The following is a 23,630-nucleotide window of genomic DNA, read 5'->3' on the forward strand; positions in this document are numbered from 1 at the left end:
TTGAATTTTAATCTGAAGGTTGACTTGGCCAATCAAGATCTTTCCACTAGTTGCTATGGCAGTGTTTTGGGTCATTGTTTTATTGTATGGTGTGGCTCCATCCAATGCATTTGGAGGCATTTGCTTGCACTCAAGCAGACAAGATGTTTCTGTGCACTTCAGAATACATTCTGCTGCTGCCGTCAGCAGGTACAATCATCAATTAAGACAAGTTAGCAAGTTCTAATGGCAACTATACATGCCCACATCTAACACCCCCTGCACCATGTTTCACAGATGAGGTGGTATGCTGTAAATCTTGGGCAGATCCTTTTTTCTCCAAACTTTTGTCACTCTAGTCCATGATAATATTCATCTTATCTGTCCACAATACCTTTTACGAGACCTCTGCAGGCTTTTTAGGTACTCTTTTTTAGCAAACTGTGACCATCCTTTTTGATGATAACTAGTGGTTTTTGATGTGTGAGAAAACGTGTTCTTTATTTGAAGAGAAGACAAACTACTTCTTACTTTTAGCTATTTATTTACATGTCAGAATTCTAGGCTTGTACAAGGACCACTTTTGGCGATGAAAATCACAGTCAGCAAGCTGTTAATCTGTAACCAACCCTCCAAAAATGGATGCATTCAAACAGTCAAACAAAGTATTTACAGTATACAAAATGATTGTGATTGGCTATTTGGTTGGGGAGGAACCATGGTTTAGACTTGGCATCCCTTGTTGTTCACGGGCTGATCACACCATTCATCCCAGCTGCGGAGTCAGCACTCTGTAAGAGATAAGACACCTACTCTGGTATGTCCTCCCTAGCCTATCCTCCCTAGCCTGGTACTATTCCACTATAGCTCTTTGTGTAAGCGTGTGTTGCAACATCTTTCTTGATGACCTGGCTTAACCTCTCCATGTATTAATTCAACGTACTATGGGACTAATGCTTGATCCATCGCTCATTTGTCAACAGGCCATCACATTAGTAAATTTAGCACACTGCAGTAATGTATTTTTATTATAGCAATAATAAACTGTTTTTATAAAAATAATTTCTATCAGATGATAAATGTGTCTTCCTCTTAGTTATAAACAAACCAGAATTAAATGCATAGGTCTATGTATGTATGGATGGATGGATGTATGTACTCATTGGAACAGCTGGAAGACTTTCTCTGCATCCCCGAAAAAACACATGTACGCAAGCACACACGCACGCACGCACGCACGCACACACACACACACACACACACACACACACACACACACAGGCATGTTTAAGATATGCGTAACCCATGTTTATTAGTTGACTTAGTTGTGGGGTTAGTTTAGATACAGCGCACGATGCAACAAACAGGTACAATATCAGCACACCTCAGCATTGCTACACCCACGTGCTACCACAGGGAACTGGTACCCGCATAGTTAGATATGGTGCTGGTCCCACACCAGAGAGAACTGGTATGTTCCAGATCATTATACGAGGTAACTAGCTAGTAAATTATTAATTACTAGAAAGTGCTCAGTAGTCCTAGGGCTACAAACACAAGCTGACCAACCCTCCTGCAAACAGGGTGCTAATATTTCTCAATATTACCTTGTCAAAGCTAGCCAAGGTTCTCAGCTGTCCGGAAACAACAAGTAACTTAGTTAGCCGTCCGTCCCAAGTGCTAGCTGTAGCCTACACATGTGACCTTGCAAGTTCTAATAATAACCTGAGGAATTATCGTCGAGCTAGGGTTCAACAATAACAAAGAATTGAGAGCTCACAGGTTAGCCTGCTAGCTCAGAGAGTTAACAGGTGCTCAGAAGGTGAAAATCGTCGTTGAGCTGAACCGTAAGATTCTATCAGAGACAATCTAACGCCCCGTGAGAATCATAGGCTGAGGTGTAGCCAGCTACAACAATACAACTACAGTACACTTTTCAACCAAATGCCCCATGAGAATCATGGGCTGAGGTGTAGCCAGCTACAACAACACAACTACAGTACACTTTTCAAACTAACGCCCCATGAGAATCATAGGCTGAGGTGTACCCAGCTACAACAACACAACTACAGTACACTTCAGACAGTCAGAGAGTGAAGAGTGGAAAGGATGAAATGGCGCGCTTGTAGCATCCCTTTATTGGGACAGGTGATAGGCGTTGCTATCACTTGCAAGTGTGTACGAGGTGTGATTATGTGAATCAAGATGTAAATACAGTGCTCTCGGAAAGTATTCATACCCCTTCACTTTTTCCACATTTTGTGATGTTACAGCCTTTTTCCTCATCAATCTACACACAATACCCCATAATGACAAAGCAAAAACAGGTTTTTAGAAATTGTTGCTAATTTATTCAAAATAAAAAACTGAAATATCACCTTTACATACGTATTCAGACCCTTTACGTTTTTTGTTGAAGCACCTTATTGCGTATTGTGTGTAGATTAATGAGGAAAAAAAATAATTTCATCTATTTTTGAATAAGGCTGTAACATAACATAATACGGAAAAAGTGAAGGGGTCTGAATACTTTCAGAATGCACTGTATGTGCCTGTTATAGTCCCATTGTGTGATTGGTGTGTGTACTGATTTCTGGCACAGGCCTTAACTGATCCAACAAGTTCACCAATCATCAATGGTGTGATATGAAGTTGATGGATTTTAATGTTACATGCTACACCAGTGTGTGTCTAAAGTGTTGACATTGCGCGGCTGCTGCAGCAGCAACGCAAAATGATTCTTGGAGTGCTTGGAAATGGTATCAATGCTTTTTGGACGCTTAAAAACATATTCAATTAGTTTCATAGTATGGTAAAGTAATAGAAACATAGATTATAGAAATACATACAATAGTGGTACCTGTATGAAAAACAAAGTGATTGTCCTCGTTTATATTTGGAGGTAGAGGACAAACCCCAACTCTAAGATATTCAGACTTGACAAGACAGAATCCATGTACAGAATCCATAAATTAGAAGTTCCTTGCAGAAACAGATTGGGAGGCTATTTCTTCTGCATCCACACGTGAAACTGGTCACGTTTCTGGTGTAAGAGTAAATACTGCCATCTAGGGTTTAGAGATGGTTAACAGGAAATGGATACATTATTTTACGGATGTACTTTAGGCCTACGTTTGAGTAATTTAGCAGAAGCTCTTATCCAGAGCGACTTAAAATAAATAGCTACATTCATCTTCAGCTACATACATCACGGTCATCACAAGTAAGACTTTCTATAATAATAAATGCCACAAGCAGTCACAGTGGTAGAGAAAGGAAGTCAATTTAATTTAATGTTCAACTTAATTTATTGAACTTAAGACAACTATATAACTTGATTTGCTATGTATCCCTAAATAGCGGCCAATTGTGTTGAGGTTTCCAGGCTAACGGTGTCGGCATGTGCAGTCCCCTGTCTTATCTCTGCACCCCCACACGCTCTCAGCCAGGGCCACATCAACAAGGCTTTTGACAGAAAGGCTCGTCCCCTGGTTTGCCTGATTGTGTACCAGCTGAGCCATCAGAGGAGTCGCTCTCAACGAGAACATGAGGGTTGGGGCATATCTGGAGCCATCGTTCATCTGAAATTAAAAAAGTAACATCAGAGGGGAGTGCAAGGTGAGACAAGAATTGGACAAATTCAACTGAGAGTTGAAGGTCATGGACTAAATGCTATAGTAAACTAGCAACAATCACCTTCATCTACTTAGTCTATAGGTTCTCTACCATCTCTCTAATCGTCACCATGCTCACCTTCTTCAATGTCTCCCTCTCCTGTTCTAGCTTCTCTTTTTCCAGACTCTGTTTCGCTCTTTCTTCAGCCACCATCACCAGGGCCTCTCTCCTCTTGATGGCCTCTATCTCTTTCTCCATCTGTTTCTTATCCTTTTTAAATGTCTCCTTCTCCTTCCACATCTTGAGCATTTCTCGCTCCACATCCTGCCCGTCTCTTTTGATTTTCATCCACTCCTTCTTTATCATTTGCAACTCTGCTCCGACCTTCTCTGTCTTTCTAAGCATCTCTATTGAGGTCTCCTTTTCCTGCTCTAGCGTCTCCTTTTCCTGGCTCAGTTTAAGTCTTTCTTCGGCCTCCATCACCAGGGCCTCTCTCCTCTTGACTGCCTCCATTTCTTTTTCCATCTGTTTCTTGGCCTTGAGAAATGTCTCCTTCTCCTTCCACATCCCGAGCATTTCTTGCTCCACCTTCTGCCCGTCTCTTTTGATTTTCATCCACTCCTTCTTTATCATTTGCAACTCTGCTCCGACCTTCTCTGTCTTTCTAAGCATCTCCTTTGAGGTCTCCTTCTCCTGCTCTTCCTTCTCTTTTTCCTTGCTCAGTTTAAGTCTTTCTTCGGCCTCCATCACCAGGGCCTCTCTCCTCTTGACTGCCACCATATTTTTCTCCATCTCTTTCTCCATCTGTTTCTTGGCCTTGAGAAATGTCTCCTTCTCCTTCCACATCCTGAGCATTTCTTGCTCCACCTTCTGCCCGTCTCTTTGGATTTTCACGCTCTCCTTCCTCATCATATTTAACTCTGCCTCTGCCTTCTCAGCCTTTCTAAGTATCTCCTTTGAGGACTCCTTCTCTTTCTCAATCTCCATCATGAGGATCTTGATCCCACTGTCCATCTCCTCCCTCTCCCTATTGAACTCATTCCTGTCCTCCTGCAGTCTTTCTGCCTTTCTGGCCAGGATCTCCTCCTCCCTCTGCCTAACTTTCTGGTCCCTTCTCTTTTGTTTCTCATATTCCTCTATCTTTTTCTCAAACTCTGCCTTCTCTGTCTTAATCCTCTCATGCTCCTTCCTGATATCCTCAATACTCATATATATTTTCACCTCCATTGTTTTTATGCACCTACAGTAGATAGAACACAAACAAAAATTATTGAAATAATCTCCACACACCCATACTATAATGCAACAGGAATGTCAGAAAGATTCCCCAAATGAGAATGGGATAACAATCTTTGAGTTTGCCCTCCTGAATCAGTCAACAAATACCAATACACCGATTGGCAGCAAAGAAATGTTATTATCTATAATGTGTGTTCGGCTGGCGTCATAATGGGTTTGGAATGACTATCATGGTAATTCACTGCCTAACAACTCTTATCAGCGTTCGATGCAATGGTTCGAAGTGACTTGGTCCTGTCAGAGGCCTATGTTAGAGTCAGCAAAAGCTTCCAGTGTGGGTTGGCTGGCTATGTTTGTTGACACGCCTTGAAATATAGCCTACAATTGTGGCCAACAGGTCAAATATCAGTGGCCATATAATGGGCACATTTTATTAACTGGAATCGGCCTGGTACAGGTAGGAGCCTATAGGCTAATAAGCAGAAGACCTCGGCAAAATTAAAATAGCCCTAATTCAATTCATGGGTTAGGTCTGGGTTAGTTCATTTAGGTCTCTCATAATAATAATAAAAAATATATTTTATTTGGAATGTGTTTTTCATTTGTAGCTGACAATTTCAAAGCCTGTGCAGTTGAGTGCAATAGACACACGAACAAAAACACAAACAAAACACTAACAACAACAAGAGGACAGGACCTAAAGGAAGGCCTTTCTAAAGATGTGAGTTTTTAGGCATATAGAAATATCCAACGCTGAATTCGATTTAATGGGAATATCATCTCCTAGTGACAGATATCTCTCAGTGACATTTTTACGCGTCCCTTGTCCAAATGCTGTAAAGGTAGTCGGCCTATGCCGTCTCAAGTATTTACAAATACAAGTGTTATAAAACTATACTATATGTCAACTATACTACATCTCTGGCCTACATTAGCCTACCTCAGTCAGTAGGCTGTGTATAAGCGCCGAATCTTCCGGTTATAATCTCTTTATATCTCACTCTGGTAATACTGATTGCACAGGTTCAGGTTGCGTCTTAGCTCGTTATGCCACTGAACTAAAAGTTCAAGAACTTTGTGTATTATTGCAGAACATTCTCAATTCTGTGTACATATCAACGTCATAATGATACCAATAGCAACGCATTTTGGGTGGAATCCTAACTCCAAATCCGCGCGCGTAAATCTTGCATTCATGTCAATGGGAAATTGATTCGATTTACACGCGGATCGGATTCCACTGCAATACACATTTAAGTTTAAGTTCATTTGAATTTATAGTGCATTTTACCCACAATATACGGCTTACACAAAAGTAGCCTACAAGACAAATACAACATTTGAAAAAACATATTGCATAGAATCAAATTTGGGGATATACAGGTTTTTTTTCTTTATAAAGTACATTACAAACATAAAGTCTCATAAAGTACATTACAAATACGAAACAATTATTAGTCATATTTTTTATTAGTAATAATAATAAGTATTTTATATTTAATACAAAATAGATTAAATGGTGAAATTGGTGTGTATAAATATATAAAACTTGACTCATAATCCGTATAGTGCTGTTTTTGGAGTAATTACTAATTACTAGTAATTACTAGTGTGTGCGGACTGAGCTCCCTGTCCCGTCTTTCTGCTGTGGGGCAGCGGAGCACTCTTGCCCCATCGTTGCGAGGGGAACAACGTGAGCGTGTTTGGCGTAAGCAGGAAAAACCTCACGCAAATTATATTGGGTATGAATTCTGCCTAGCAACAGGTGGCGAAAAACTATTAAACGCTAATGTCGTTAACGTGGTCTGACATGACAGGAAATAATCATAAAGCAATTCAGTTCATCTACTGTACGTCTATCGCTAATGCTAGCTAGCTAAAGTTTTCACAATGAATCGTGTAGATTATTTGTTGACCATGCGGTTTAGTACATTGCCTTTGGAAGAGAAGTTGGAGATAAAACGTTTAGGGCCAACAGGAATGGTTTGACAAAAAGAGATGGCTAACCGCTACCACCTCGAAACATGCGCTGTTCTGTTTCCCATGTATGATTTTTGGTGGAGACTATTTGGGCATCGGCTGGATTCAAAGACATTATACATCTGTCAGAACAGAACAGACACCAGCGACTGAACGGCCTTGACATGATTTCCATTGAAAATGCATTGATCCAGGGACAGATGGATTTCAACAGTAAAGTCATCGAGAGGTTTGCTGAAGCAACGAACCGCCGCGCTACTTTCCTATTCAAGTGAGCAGGTCTGTTTGGACATGTATGACAAATGGACAATGCGCCGTTCACTGTAGACTATATTGCTTTTGTTTTGTAGTCATTTTAAACGTTATACTACCTGTGATATAAAGTGGAGGACTAAATGTTACGTATAGGCCTAATATCTAGACAGTTGATGGGCACACTTGTTACTTGTCGCTTTCAGAACCCTGGACTGGGCTCGGGCTGTATATTCATATAGTTCCGTTAATTAGCCTAGCCTACTTTCCGTGATTTAATGTGACTTTTGTAGTGTGTTATAGCCTCTGCACTGATGATATTTATTTCACATTTAAAATAATACAATTGATAAAACCTGATTAAACTTTCCTACAAGTTAACGATGTGCGGAATGCTTGTATTTTGATTAAACATGCAAGTTATTGAAGACACGTGTCTGTCTCATCTTTTTACTTTGTTGCAGTATAGGCGTTCTGTGTCGCGCTGAAGCGTATGAAGTGTATTCAGTTATGGGGTTTACTGTACATACTTTTTCTCTGCACTGTTCCTGCTGCAGAGGATGCGTAAACGATTTTCCCATGTTGTTTTTTGGTTGTGGTCTGTGTTTATACATTTAGGCTATTAGTTGTATCCTACTTTTCAGTTTTACAAGTCAAATCTTATGACAGATGAGATGGCACTTCAACCGATAAAATGCAGGTACATTTTGACTACTGCTGCACTACGATACCCATAGATAGACCCAATACATTGGTAACTGCACTACTTATACAGCTCATATACTGCTTATACTGTTCATACTGCATTCTATATTTATTCTGCTTATAATGTTACTGTTAATACATATATTGCTTATACTGCACTACTTATACTGCTCATATACTGCTTATACTGCTCATATACTGCTTATACTGCACTACTTATACTGCTCATATATTGCTTATACTGCTCTACCTGTATATATTGTTCACATTGCACTTTTCTGCTTTTTTGCACTTCTGGTTAGACGCTAACTGCATTTCGTTGTCTCTGTACTTGTACTCTGCACAATGACAATAAAGTTGAATCTAATCTAACACCTATTTATTGTCATGTTTTGATGGCATGTTGTTCATTCTCATGTTATGATTTAGTTTGTGATTATACACACGTTTTTAGCGTGATGATAGAGACCCACTACCAGACGAGTACAAAACATGCACAAGTCACATGCAAATCCCTGCCCTGCAGACGACAGACAACAACTGTCTCTGTACAACTAGTCCTGGACCTCCACTATTAGACAGATACAAAGAGAGCAGCATACAGTAGCAGCAGAGCCCAGAGGCAAGGCGAGGCAAGGCAAGGCAAGTTTATTTATATAGCACATTTCATACACAGAGGCAATTCAAAGTGCTTTACGTAAAATAGATAAAAAGGAAACAGCATGAAATTTTTTTTTTGAATAAAAACGCATAAAAGACATAAAAAAATAATAAAAGTCACAGTGCATTTTAGGGTCACAGTGCAATTATTAGCGCCAATTTAGTTTCAATTTAAGGCAAAAGCGAAGCCCTTTTTTTTTTTAAGCCCATTTTTGAAAGTAGCCAGTGTTGGGGCTGATCCTAGATCTATGTGTAACATAATAACTGAGAGACCTGCAGCAGGGCAGGTCCTCATCACTGGCTGTCTGCTTTGAGCTGGTTGTTGTTGGACTCCTGGCAGCGGAACAGCAGCTTGAGTTTGATGGGCCGTATGGGCATCAGAGTGTTCTGTAGGTCCATCTCAATGGGGATCTGGTGAGAGTTGACACACAGTTAAAGTATGAAGGAACGAGTAAAACAGATGTCAGCGTTACACTATGAATGTTACCTAATACAGTGTCACTGTTACGTTCGGGTAGCATTGCACTATAAATTCAAATAAACTCAAACTCCTGGACAACCTCTCTTGGGTCGACATACATTAAAATGGCCCTATGAAGTCTCGAGGGAGTTTTGCAGAAATACAAATAGCTTTTTTTTAAATCTCACACTTCCATCATTTAGTAGGTAGCCTATACTGAGGATGATTGGCGCCTAGTACTGAAAAATGCAATCTGGGAAATTAAATGGGGAGTACATACTCATGCAGTACGCAAGTACAGAATTGTAGTATGGGGGTTCAAACCCGGGTCTCCCATGTGGAAGACACAAACGCTACTATTAAGCCAAGAGGACATCCTCAAGGTCTGAGGGCGACACTTCAGTTTACATGTCTCAGGCAGGGCTACCTCATCACCCGAGTGTGATTCCAAAATCACCTCTGCTACATATAGAAACGCAACAAAGTCATAGGTACAAAATTATATTTACAATCATTGTATCATTATTTTGTCTCACCTCTGTCTCTTTGCAGACGGTGAAGTTGAACCTCTGTAGAATCTCCACCATCGCCAGTTTCATCAATACCAGAGCGAATCGCATCCCGATACAGTTCCGTGGGCCCAACCCGAACGGCATGTAGGTGTATGGGTCGATGCTCTCCTTGTTCTCCTTACTGAACCTACACACGGAGAGTTCAGAGGAGGAGGGGTTAAAGAACATATCAATTAAATCACAGTAATATGATGGTTATACATGGTTGAAGAAACCTGTTTGTGTTTGGTCGTCGCATTTAGGTTTGTTTTATGGTTGTTTGTGGAACACTGCTCTTATCGTTGCTGTTGTGATTGATATTGTGGTTGTGGTTAAGATGTGGCCCATTACCTCTCTGGTTTGAACTCCTCTGGGTCTTCCCACACATCGGGGTCACGGTGCAAGGTCCAGATGGGTATCATGATGACCATACCCTTGGGGATGGTGATGCCGCAGATCTCAACAGATTTCTTGGCGACTCTTTCAAGTCGATGGGGTACGACCTGAGAGACTCGTTGATAACGCTGTCTAGATAGTCCATCTGCATCAGAGCCTCGTACTGGATAGGAGCCTGCACAGGGATATTACACTCACATGAGCACTAGTGATTGGTCGTTCACGTAGCCGTAGCCCAGAACTAACTCTTTTTCGTCGCAAATCTGAAGAGCTGTTAGTTTTTTGTGTTTTTTTGCGGGGAAATGAACACAGTACTATACTTATTCTAATCTGCATAGCCTAATTTCATGACACCCGCATACAGAACGCCATTACTTTCAATGTACATGTGTAATAGTGTCTTGCTTTTTTGTTATACATGAATAAACAAAAAAATCGCTAAATAATGTTATCTTGATAGTTAGAAGAAAATACATTTAGATTCCACTGAACAATGTAAATGATAGATGTACACAAGGATCAATCAGAAGTCAAAATGCCACTAAACTGGGCTGCTTTTAGTGGATTGACTGCTTGGAATACTGAATGTGCTATAGTCTATTATTTCCTATCACAGTCGACAGACTACAAGAAAACTGTCAGGTGGTTCAAATGTGAATAACTTGGTATCCATTCCATTAACTGTGGCCGGGCAGCACCGAACAGCCCAGAGAACATTACCATGGTGCTTTTGAATATTAGGTCCCTATCTGGCAAAACCTTTATTGATCTTATCTCAGAGCGAAAGCTGCACTGTAATGTTTTTATCTGAAACCTGGCTAAACATGAATGCATGTCAGTCTATAAGAAGTGGGGAAAAATATATTTTCACTCTATTATTTATCTAGCCATGTCGCTGAGCAGATGAGAATTTCATGATGAATATGAATATGAATAGTACACCATCAACAGCTTCCTCCTGTGATAATGATTTAGCAACCAGCTTCAACACCAAACTAAGGGCAACTATCGACTCTGTAGCACCAGTCAAACTGAAAAAGGCTGTGGCCAAATTTAAAAGAATTTGCAGAAAGTCTGAGCGGACAAAAACTGCAGGTCCACCTTGATATTCTTCGAGAGCATCTTTCTGCTTTTAATAAGGCAATAAAAAAACGCCAAGACAGACGGGATCATTTCTCAAAATTGATAATGAATCATAACAACTCAAACAGTGCTCTTTTCAACGATTGACAGCCTTATAAATCCCACCCACAAGACACCTGGTGATCTGCTTTCCACCTACAAATGTGAGGAATTTGCAACATACTTCTGAGATAAGAGAACCAATATTAGGTGAGGAGGATCACTCAGGCAAGACCTGAAGATGTGTTTGATGACTTGTTACCCCACCTTCCACCACACGGAAGCACTATGAACTCTTTTGCAGTGGTCATACAGAAATGCTCAGCAAAGTGGGGGTCTGTTCATCTGCACCTAAAACTACCATGGTGAAACCCCTCCTGAAGAAAAGTAACTTAGACTCTTCAGTCCTTAGCGATTTTAGGCCAATCTCCAACCTTCCCTTTTTAAGCAAAAAAATAATAATTCTTGAAAAAAAGGTGTTCAAACTGTTAAATAATCTCCTTATTCCCATTTGACATGTTCCAATCTGGCTTTTGTGCCGATCATAGCACTGAGATAGCACTATGTTGTTAAGTTATTAACTAGGTTCTTAATGACCTTAGAATTAATTAATTAATGCTGATGCCAAAATGCTCTTTGTCCTTGTCCTGGTCAAACTGTCTGCACACTTAAAGACACTACTTACAGTAACACTAAGCACCAGGCAAAAAAACAAGGTGTTACCATTGACTCAGATCTTAATTTTGAAACCCATATCAAGAATGTGACTAAAACATATTTGTATCACTTAAAGAAGAGTAAGTAAGTTTGCCGGAAATCTGCCATCGTGGAGAAATTCTGTCTGAAGTTTTCCAAACAACAACATCCTCCCTAATAATAATATATCCCCCCGAAATGAACTTGCAGTGTTGGACATTAGCTGTTGTTTTTCTGCATGCGCACACGATTGGGAGAGGCAGCCACCAGAGAAAGGTCAGTCTACTCCCCTAGAACACCCCTGGCACTCACAACATGTTTATATGCAAACCGAATGTCAGGTAGGACACTGCATTTTAAAAAGCGTGTTTTCCGAACCAAAACAGCGTTCGTAAATGAAATATTTATTCATAAGGGATTTATTATAAGGGATCTTGTTCCCTGATCGCTACCGATTAAAGATAGTCATTACAACCGTTAGGAAGCTTTTAGAAAGCTTGAATATTACATGGACCTTTACAGAACACAGCTGTAAAGGTGCAACCTTTCCTCTCCCAGGCTGACACTGAGAGACGAATGCATGCTTGTATTACTAGCAGCCTTGATTACTGTAACACTCTCCTGTCTGGTCGACCAAAGAAAGCTCTTGGCAAATGATACAAAATGCAGCAGCACGAGTCAGATGGAGAGCACATATCACACAAGTCTCTGCACTGATTACCTGTTAGTTTTATAATTTATTTTAAGATGATTGCATTAGTTTAGAAATCACTCTATGGTCATGCACACCACTGCATGTCAGACATGCTTTTAAGGTATATACCCTGTAGATCCCTCAGGTCCTCAGGTACTGGCCTTTTAAGTATTCTGAAGATTCCAACAACACCTATCTACTTCCTGTTTCAAATGAATAATACTGGGCAGAAGTCTGCACAGGGATGCTACAGACACATTAGCACACTGCAAAATACTGTCACCTATCTAACCATCTGTAGGAGTCTGCAGTGCACAGGGGTTACACACTCATCAGTACCCTCTAAAACACTGTCACTATCATATTTCCTGTTCCACATGAATAGTACTATATAGGAGTCTGCAGAGGGGTTACCTTGTTGGGAAACACAGTGTCTATCTCCTCCTGCAGCTTGGTCATGATGTGAGGGTTGGTTGCCAGATTGTAGGCCAGGAAGGACAGAGAGCTACTGGTGGTCTCATAGCCAGCAAAGATGAACATCATTGCCTGGGACAAGATCTCATGGTCACTCAATCCTATGATGATGGAGAGAGGGGGAGAATGAGAGGGAGGAGAGGGAGAGTGGGAGAAATGGGGTGGTAGGTGTGAGAAAGGGACGAAGTAGAGTATTTCCACGGTGTGTTTGTAGGTATAGGTGTTTGAGGCAGGTGTGTGTGTGTGTGTGTGTGTGTGTGTGTGTGTGTGTGTGTGTGTGTGTGTGTTTAAGGCAGGCACCTTTACTCTGCTCCTCTCCCTTTGAGTTGCTGTCTTTCTGTGAGTCTATCATCAGCTGCAGGAAATCTACCCGACTCTGGAAGCAGGCTTACGTCAGATCAAAATCACATGAGAACTACCAGATGCTACCAAATCTCTACAATTGTATTACACAATACTGGCTGAAGATCGTATATTTGATCAGTTATATTTACATACCTTCCTGGTGCTAGCCACGCGATTGGACTTGATCTTCTGAAAGACAGCGTAGAAGAAATCTGTGACCGAGGCAGGGAATAGGGATACCTCCATGTTTGCCATAACAGGACCCATGAAGGGGAAGAATGCTGGACGGACAGGAAATGCCACGGTTACAAACAGGAACAGGAAATACCATGATACGTGACTCCAATCCTATTCAATGCACAGCCCTGTCCAGAAACAACTCCTAGGCTCTATCCCTAGACACTTCTGTATCCAATCCACTCAGATCTCCAAGTGTCCAGCATTTAGGAACTAGAGGTTGGTTCTGGACACGGCCCATGTGTTTATCAAATGAGTAGAGCGCAAACCATTGGCAGTGTGGTTTATGTCAGTCTAATCAATGAAATCAATAGCTTCATTTATTAAGCACAAAATGACTGAAAGCTATATGGGGGCAGTTGTACCGACTGTGAGGAACAGTGGGCTGAAGATGTCAAACTTGAGCATTTTCTTGATGTTGGTCACAAAGGGGTCGGAGGGGTTGTGGAGGGAGTCGATGTCGACACTGAATGAAGTACTGACGACCACATCCATACTGTATGGTCCAAAGAACCTGGAACACAACCACACAATCTCTGACCACCAGAACCACAACCACAAAATTAAAGGGGGAGTTCACTGAAATTACAAATTCACCTTATCGTCTCGGAGATAAATACTCACTCCTTTAGTTCAATGGGCTCATCGTTATCAGCCGTCTTCTTCAGATTGCTGACCAAGTTACCAGAGTGCTGCTTCATGATCCTGAGCATCTGAGTTGGGAAGGATACATGGAAAAATATCATGATTGATACGTGGATTAATATGTGCAAAACATATATTAATATCATGTTTGAAACAGGAATTATTTTAATGTTTATATAGCCTGAGAATATACATCCATACAGGATACATTATGTATATAGTCAAAGAATAAGTGACTCCAAAGATGAACTATTATTCTACACTCTGTCATCTGACCACTGAACTTATCGAAGATAAGATCAAATATACTTTATTGTCCCGGATGAAAATTTGTCTTGGATTAATTAATTAAAGTTGCTGCTTCACACAACAACAAACAACAATGAATACACACTATACACATAGTACAAATCACACACACACTCTCACACACTCTCACACACACACACACACACACACACACACACACACACACACACACACACACACACACACACACACACGCGTCAGAGTTGTTAGTCATTCATTTATTTGTGTTGTATAAAGGAATGAATGAAAGAAGGAGAGGAGAGATGGGACTGTACCTCTTTGATCCGCCCACTGGTGAAGGAGGGAGACAGGACACTGCGGATCCGTCTCCATGCATCATCCTCAGCGATAAACACGGCGTCATACAGAGGCCCGTTGAGATAGATATTCTAGAAAAATTATTATTATTATATACTGCAAGATTAACCTAATATTAATAATGCTATAATAACAATGATATTATCTATTTAAGGAGCCCTTATGTTTTTTTCCCCATACAACAACTTCAATTTAGCGTATTACCCTCCTGTTAGTGAAAAGGGAGTAGCATTCCTTGATGAGGATGGTTTTGATCATGGCTGTGTCCATGATACACAGGATGGGCTGACGGCCATCATAGATCCTACAGACCAGCAAAAACAAAGATAGTTAGATATACACTCACAGAGCACTTCATGAGGAACACTATACTAATACTGGGTAGGGCCTCCCTTTGCTCTCAAAACAGCCTCAATTCTTCGTGGCATTGATTCCACAAGATGTTGGAAACATTCCTTTGAGATTCTGGTCCATGATGACATGATTGCATCACTCAATTCCTGCAGATTTTTCAGGTTCACTTTCAAGATGTGAATCTCCCGTTCTACCACATCCCAAAGGTGTTCTATTGGATTCAGATCCTGGGAAGGCCACTGAAGAACACTGAACTCATTGTCATGTTCATGAAACCAGTTTAAGACAACTTTTGCTTTGTGACATGGTGCATTATCATGCTGGAAGTAGCCATTAGAAGATGGGTCAATTGTGGCCATGAAGGGATGCACATGGTCAGCAACAATACTCAAATAGGCTGTGGCATTCAAGCGGATATATACCGTAGATAGAGACAGACAGACCCATCACAGATCCTGCACTCTTAGAAAAAAAGTGCTACCTAGAACCAAAAAGGGTTCTTCTTCTACTCTCCCTTTGAAGAAACCTTTTGGGTTCCATGTAGAACCCTTTTCCACAGAAGGTTATACAGTACCGTGCGAAAGTAATGGGACAGTGAAGCATTTTTTCTTCTTTTTGGAGTTGAAATGAGAACGTAGAGATTCTCATCTTTTATTTGATGTTATTTGTGTACATATTGGTTTATCATTCAGAAATTACAACATTTTTATGCATAATCCCCCTATTTCAGGCTACACTAAAGTGATGGGACAATTGGCTTGACAGGTGTGTTCGTCAGGTGTGTTCCATCACATAATTTGTGCAGTCTGCTATTGGTGTCTTGTCAACATGAGGACCAAAGAGATGTTATTGAAAGTCAGGGAAGCCATTATGATGCTGAAATATCAGAAAAAAATGAAACATAGCCAAAACCTTAAACCTACCAAAATCAACAGTTTGGAACTTCATTAAAAGGAAAGAAAGCACTGGTGAGCTAAGAAATCGCAAATGGCAAGGAAGACTTCCAGTGGATAACCAAAGAATGCTCACCATAATTAAAAAAAACAACTAAAAAAAACTGCCCCATAGATTAGGAACACTCTCCAGGAGGTAGGCGTCAATGAGTCAGAGACTACCATCCGCAGAAGACTTCACCAGCAGAACTACAGAGGCTACACTGCAAGGTGCAAACCACTACTTAGCCACAAAAACAGGCTGGCCAGGTTACGGTTTGCTAAAAAGTACCTAAAAGAGCCTGCAGAGTTCTGGAAAAACATGTACCAGAGTGATGGCAAGTGTAAAGTGTGGAGAAAAAAAGGAACTGCCCAATATCCACAGCATCCCACATCATCTGTGAAATATGGGGGAGGGGGTGTTATGGCTTGGGCATGTATGGCTTCCACTGTAACTGGCTCACTTGTCTCCTTTGATGAAGATGAATTCAGAAGTGTTCAGAAACATCTTGTCAGTCCAAGTACAACTTAATTGCTTAATTGCTCCAAACTCATTGGACGGCATTTCACCATACAGCAGGACAATGACCCAAAACATACTGCCATAGCAACTAGGAAATTATTCAGGGCCAAAAAGTGAATCCAATAGAATCCTATAGAACATGCATTTAATTTGCTGAAGAGGAGGGCAAAACATCCTAAAAAAACAAACAACAATCGCTGCAATATAGGTCTGGCAGAGCATTACCAGAGAAGATACCCAGCGTCTGGTTGGGTCAATGGGTCACAGACTTTTGCACTTTTGCATACAAATACGAGTGCTTAATTTGGACATTTGCATAATGCAAAAGAAGAAAAAATGCTTGTCCCATTACTTACGCAGGGCACTGCAAATGGAACCCATAAGAGTTATTCAACCAAAGAATCCTTTTAGAACCCTTTTTTTCTTTATTTTTTTAATTACATTTTTGCCCTTTCAATGACATGGAGGGAAGACACAATCACTTCCGATTTGAATTCTGACATGTCGTGGCTCCTCTTTATTCATGCAGTTTGAGACGTGCTCAGAGGCAATATAGGAGCCTCAACCAATGAGAATCCAGGATGTTGTCAAACATTGGCAACGCACAAGTTGTGTTTGGGACCATACTACAGAATACTTAAAAGCTTAAAACTTAAATCGCTCAATAACAGATTCAAATTATTAATGTGGAAGCATGAAATTGTTGCTTGGGCAGTGTACTTGCATCAAGACAGATCATTTGTCTTGGTGTATGAGACCATTTCGTCGGTTGGATCGTCTGTGTTTGTGAAAATCGCACAGTGTCCGCCTGGTTTAAGAGTGTATACTGTAGACACTGAGAGATATATATATCCATCATAGTTAACAATAACCAGGATCAGTTTAGCAGAATCACCCCTACAGTTTCCCATATTTCTGGAAGCTCTCTGTGTCAAAATTGGTGAAACCACCCTGGGAACAAAAAACAAAACAAAAAAATAGCCAGATCATAAATGCTTGTCATAAACCTGAACTGTGGCTTAGTTTATGATGGCCCTTTTCCACTACAGACCGGCTCCCACTCCTCTCTTTTCGTTTTCGTTCAAAAGCTTTATTGCCCATTTTTCTGGGTAAAACAATTCATATTCAGCTCCCATGGCTTTCACCACAACAACACACATCATGGATGAGTCTACAATGTTGTTGTTTATGGGCTTTATCTCTACAAACCTTCTTATATCCCATCATCGTCCCGAGGAAAGGGATGGGTTTGAGACAAGGAATGCCTAGTTTTTTTAATATTCCATATGGCCAGTATCCATACCTGGTCAGAACAAATATAAATCAACAATCTGACTTGAAACAAAAGCAAAACGATCAAGTCATAGGTATCATTGAAACTGTTAGATAACTGTAATTATCAATACTATCATTTGTATGTATTATCACAACTAACTAACTAACAAATAATATTTTTTATTAAAACTTCTTACACTACGATCAGAGTGATGAGTAAAGTTTTTACAAAACAAAACAAAACTGCATGGAGCGTACAGTACAGCAGAGCTTGGAGTACCAGACATGAACACACACATCGGAGCTGTCACAGTGGTATACCTTGGATCACACACAGACACACACACACACACACACACACACACACACACACACACAAACACTGTCTCAACAGCCCCTTCCTTCACTCTCACTGTCTCTCTTTGTAGGTGGGTCAGGCTGCGTATTCAGCCTCTAAGGGGGGTATTGTTGGGATGACTCTACCAATCGCCCGAGACCTGGCACCCATGGACATCCGTGTGGTCACCATCGCACCCAGTCAGTAAACACACACACATACATACGCACTCTTTCACACACTCCCCCCCCACCCCCTTCCTCTCCATATCAGACAACCTCTCTCTCCCTCTCCTTAGGTCTGTTCTCCACTCCTCTCCTGGTGGGTTTACCTGAGAAGGTGCGTTCATTCCTGGCCCGCCAAGTGCTCTTCCCCTCGCGCCTGGGAGACCCTGCAGAGTTTGCCCACCTGGTGACATCACTGGCTGAGAACCCCATGATCAATGGAGATCAAACTGGATGGAGCTATCCGCATGCAGCCCTGAGAGAGAGTGAGTGTGTGTGTGTGTGTGTGTGTGTGTGTGTGTGTGTGTGTGTGTGTGTGTGTGTGTGTGTGTGTGTGTGTGTGTGTCTGTGTGTGATCCAAGGTATACCACTGTGACAGCTCCGATGTGTGTGTTCATGTCTGGTACTCCAAGCTCTGCTGTACTGTACGCTCCATGCAGTTTTGTTTTGTTTTGTAAACTGATCCAGTAATAAACTTCTAATGAGTTTGAGTCTCTCCTCCTCTGTGTCTGTGTAAAGTGAGATCAGTAGGAGCTAATAGGACAAATGAAACAAGAATGAGCCTTATGAGGCAAGTGTACCTTCATTTGTCCTATTAGAAGTGAATAGAATGCCTGAACACAGGAAATGCTAAATGCTAAAGCTCTCATAACATCACACCTGCATCAGTGTGTGGCTTTATGTACATGTCATCCACAACATTTGAGTGAAGGGAAAGGGACACATTTCTTTTGGAATGGAAAGGAGTCGAGGTACAGTATCTTGGTATACACACGTTTGCTCCAGTTTTGTACCCATTGACTGTGACCCTGTTTGTGTAAGAGGCTGACCCATTCTGATTCAAGATGTGTAAAAAAGGTATTTATTGCATATATTGTCCACTAAAAAGCAGATGATGGTACAAGTGTAAGGGACCAAGTGCTCCAACCTCAGTCTAGCCTGAAGATCATTCCATATCTGAGGAGCACAGCAGCTAAAACGTTCTTCTCAATTCTGTAATCACTTGTAGCACATTAAATAGTAACAAGCTGCAAGTTTGATCGCCAATAAGTCGCCATAAAAGCAATGATGTGAGGTAAAATGGGAGTTTTAAAAGAACTGCTTTATATACAGATGAAATCCAATGATAAGCCCTTCTCAACGTCAAAGAATCCCAACCCACAGACAGATACAAAAGACAATGGTGGGTACAGAAAACATGCCTACAAATGAACTGCAGAGCAGAGTGATAAATCGGGTCTAGTGGTTTAAGAATTGAGGCTGTCGTGTGATTTTAAATTGTGTCACCATAATCACGAACAGGGAGGAGCGTTGCCAAGACAATCTTCCTCCTATTATCAAAGGTGAAGCAAGACATTTCTTTACAAAACAAGTACAAGTCTAACTCGCAAACTGTTGATCACTTTTTCAACATGTATTTTAAAAGTGTATCATCTATCTAAATGCCCAGGTACTTATAATGGGGAACTTGTTCAGTTTGGGTTCTTTTCAGGGTACAAATATGTTGATCATTGTAATCAATATTATGGGATATAGAGAAAAACATAACAGACCTCATGCATACCTCTTCAAATTAAGGTTTACCCAGATTGTTTCTAATCTAACCCATGTGCATACATGTGCCATGTTTTTTCTTCCTCAACTTGTAAATGTAAAAAACACAAACACCACCACTTTGTCTTTTTGTGGTGTTAGGAATACAGACCTCACAGATAAAAATGTTTTGATAAAGGTCATAAACCGAAACGTCGACACAATAAATAAGCAGAGGGAACAATCGTGTGTGCAGGAGTATTCATTTTTTTACATACCTTTTCTTCCTAAACTCATCATCACTCAACATAGTTTACAGCTATGCAACTTGTAAAATACAGCATTTCAAACATGACACACAGTTTGCCTTTGAATATGACTTTAATGAAAGAGAATTGAAACGGCAAGTGTAGTTATAGTGGTAGTATGCAGGGTAGTTATTGTGGTAGTAAGTTTGGGATAGTTGTGGATTTCCAGAATTGTCTCTGTGTTGAAATATCTGAAAGAGAAAAATTGTCTTATCATTTGTATAGATAAAATCTAAATTATTTTGAGGTGATTTGAGAAGCCAAAATGATCATGCTTAGAATGCACTGTAAGCAGATAATGGAGGGCATACCTGTATTTTGTTTCCCTTTATGGAAAGCCCTCTCCATGCTCTCTCTGGCAAACTCCAGGTTCGCCGCCATTACTCTTTTCTTTTCAGTCTTCTCCTTCTCTCTCTCCATTTCTGTCTTCATCCTCTTCATGACATCTTCTGTAATCTTTGTCATCAACTCTTTCACTTCCCTCTCCCTCCTTTCCACCATATTATTTATCATCCCATCCATCTCTTCTCTCATGCGTTTAACGTCATCTTCTTTCTCCTTCAGGATTTTCTCCATCTCTTTCTCGACCACTTCTACTCTCTTCATTGCCTCCAATTCCTTTTTCACCCATTCAATATCCTTTTCTTTCTCCTGTTCATTCCTGTTTCTCTGTCTCTCCTCCTCTGCCCATTTCATCACCTCCATCCTCTCTTTCACTTGTTTCACCTCCATTTCTTTCTCCTCCAGGATTCTCTCCATCTCTTTCTCGGCCTCCTCTACTCTCTTCATCGCCTCCAACTCCTTTCTCATCCATTCAAAATCCTTTTCTTTCTCCTTCTCACTCCTGTCTCTCTCTCTCTCCTCCTCTGCCCATTTCATCACCTCCATCCTCTTTTTCACTTGTTTCACCTCCATTTCTTTCTCCTCCAGGATTCTCTCCATCTCTTCTACTGTCTTCATACCCGCCTCCATCTCCTTTCTCATCCATTCAATATCGTTTTCTTTCTCCTTCTCAATCTTCTCCATCTCCCTCTCCATCTCTGTCTTCATCCACTTCACGACATCTTCTGTAATCTTTCTCATCTCCTCTTCCACTTCACTCTCCCTCCTTTCCAACATATTCTTTATCACATCCATCTCTTCTCTCATGTGTTTAACGTCACATTCTTTCTCCTCCAAGATTCTCTCCATCTCTCTCTCCATATCTTCGACTCTCTTCATCGCCTCCAACTCCTTTCTCATCCATTCAAAATCCTTTTCTTTCTCCTTCTCACTCCTGTTTCTCTCTCTCTCCTCCTCTGCCCATTTCATCACCTCCATCCTCTCTTTCACTTGTTTCACCTCCCTTTCTTTCTCCTCCAGGATTCTCTCCATCTCTCTCTCCATCTCTTCTTCTCTCTTCATACCCGCCTCCATCTCCTTTCTCATCAGAGAATATAGTATACACTTTGTGACAAAAAGTGATGACGTCACATAAATTTAATCATCGAAAATAATACTTGAAAATTATAAGTCCCGCCCCCTTTGAGGGCGGATGTGGTGTGCTGTTGATGCTGGTCCAATGAGACGTGGGGGGAGAGGCTAAAGGTGTTCTGGTGTTTGTCGGAACTTGACATTTTTATGAGGCTGTGGTCACCCCCCATAGGATGTAGATCCGTGAGAATGGAATGTATGGGTTAGGGGGGAGGGGAGGGGAGGGGAGGGTAGGGGATGTGGAGGGGGCCCCCATGGGGGGCCCTGAACTGCCTGAAGAACCATAGGGGGTTCAGCTAAAGTTTGTCACTGATAAGGGGTGTTGGGAAGGGTGTTTATTGCCCTATGAGACATGGGTGAGAGTCTAAGGTGTTCTGGGGTTTGTCGGAACATGACATTTTTATGAGGATATGGTCACCCTCGTGCGCTATAGAACCGTGAGAATGGATTGGATGGAATAGGGGGGAGGGGAGGGGGCCCCCATGGGGGCTCTGAACTGTCTGAAGAACCATAGGGGGTTCAGCTAAAGTTTGTCACTGATAAGGGGTGTTGGGGTGTGATGATGATGATGATGATGACTTTATGCTGCATACAGGCCTCTATGTCAAAATTGCATGTGAGGCTTAAAATAAAACTTCAATACTGGGGGTTAAAATGAGCAATTAAAAAATGGCTAGGCTGCTACTCTAGTGCTAGTATTGTGTTCAATAATGAAGGGATAGGGTTGGTAAAAGGGGGGGGGGGGGGGGGGCTTAAAAAAAAAAAAGGTTCAATTTTTAAAAATGTTTAGTTTCAAACGTGGGTCTGACCCGTGCCTCGGACGTGACGTTGATAAGATCACGTGTTTCCCGGGCAAAAAAGGTGTATATATATGACCCATGGGTGGGAACTGTAGTAGTAAGTAGTTGTGGCTGTATGACATTGTCTAAAATGGCGTCTACAAGGAGGATGGGGGAAATGGAAGGGTGTTTATTGATCCATGAGACAAGGGTGTGAGGCTAAGGTGTTCTGTTGTTTGTAAAATTAGTTGTAGCATCTTGACATTTTTATGAGGAAGGGGTCACCCCCGTAGGATGTAGAACCGTGAGAATGGATTGGTTGGATTAGGGGGGAATCACAGGGCCCTGAACTGTCTGAAGACCGACCGACCGAAGTTTGCCTCTGATAAGAGCATGTGTTTCCCTGACAAAAAGATGTATATATATGGGACCCTGAGAGCTGGTCACAAAGGGCCGAAGACTTGGGACTGCTGAATCTGACCAATCTCTCACTCTCTCAGCCATGGAAGATGTACGTACGTTTTTCCTAAGGGGTTTCCCATCCAGAGGGTGTAAGGGAGGGTTTCTGTAAGAGAGGTAATCTTTAATCTTTCCAGATCAAACAATTGACTCTACAAGTCTTCAATCGTCACCTCATCGTGAACGTCAAATAGCACGTGTTTCTCCATATCGTCCCTGGAGGGATGCTGTAGGTATGTTAAATAAATAAATAAATAAATCAACAAATTATTAAATACATAATTAAATAAAAACAATCTGTAACCTGCTTCTCTTCTTTTTACAATGGAAGCAGAGGGTTACAACGTTGAAGATTCTGGACCCCTTGATACATTCAGGCAGTTCCTATCGGCTGAGAGCGACAGTGAGGCGTATTTGCCGACGTCACCACAAGCTTCTCTCCACAGCGAGGATGCGCAGCTGCCTGGACTGAACCATCTTGAGGAGAATCGCCAAGGTTTTTATAATAATGATGATGATGTTCAACTGTCTCCCGTCCCCAGTCAAGATGCGCATGACGATGATGGTCGCCCTGATGCGGTTCTCTCAGCTTATTATGAAGGTCTTAATGAAGGTCTGGCTCTAGCAGAAGTGTCTGATGAAGATGAGGATTCAGAGACCGATTCTGTGAATAGTCTAGATTTTGAACAGAGTTTGATCAGTATTGAAATGAGATTGCATACGGCCCGGTTGTTACGGGTGAGATCCAGAAATATA

At 41.3% G+C, this 23,630-nt stretch overlaps 1 protein-coding gene across 1 annotated transcript in view; it reads right to left on the bottom strand.

Moving 5' to 3' along the window:
* LOC310824747 (uncharacterized protein) overlaps window positions 1-23,630 on the bottom strand; it is a gene marked incomplete at both ends in the record, with an annotated part of 97,013 nt that overhangs the window by 59,538 nt on the left and 13,845 nt on the right. Inside the window, 12 exon segments of the mRNA XM_083698003.1 lie at window positions 8,729-8,841; window positions 9,427-9,589; window positions 9,793-9,934; window positions 9,937-10,012; window positions 12,764-12,924; window positions 13,124-13,199; window positions 13,322-13,449; window positions 13,771-13,919; window positions 14,030-14,118; window positions 14,635-14,748; window positions 14,882-14,981; window positions 17,388-17,437. Coding sequence (XP_083554129.1) covers window positions 8,729-8,841; window positions 9,427-9,589; window positions 9,793-9,934; window positions 9,937-10,012; window positions 12,764-12,924; window positions 13,124-13,199; window positions 13,322-13,449; window positions 13,771-13,919; window positions 14,030-14,118; window positions 14,635-14,748; window positions 14,882-14,981; window positions 17,388-17,437 — 1,361 coding nt within the window.

Source organism: Argentina silus (assembly GCF_951799395.1).
Source record: "Argentina silus genome assembly, contig: scaffold_75, whole genome shotgun sequence".
NCBI classification, from domain to species: Eukaryota; Metazoa; Chordata; class Actinopteri; order Argentiniformes; family Argentinidae; genus Argentina; species Argentina silus.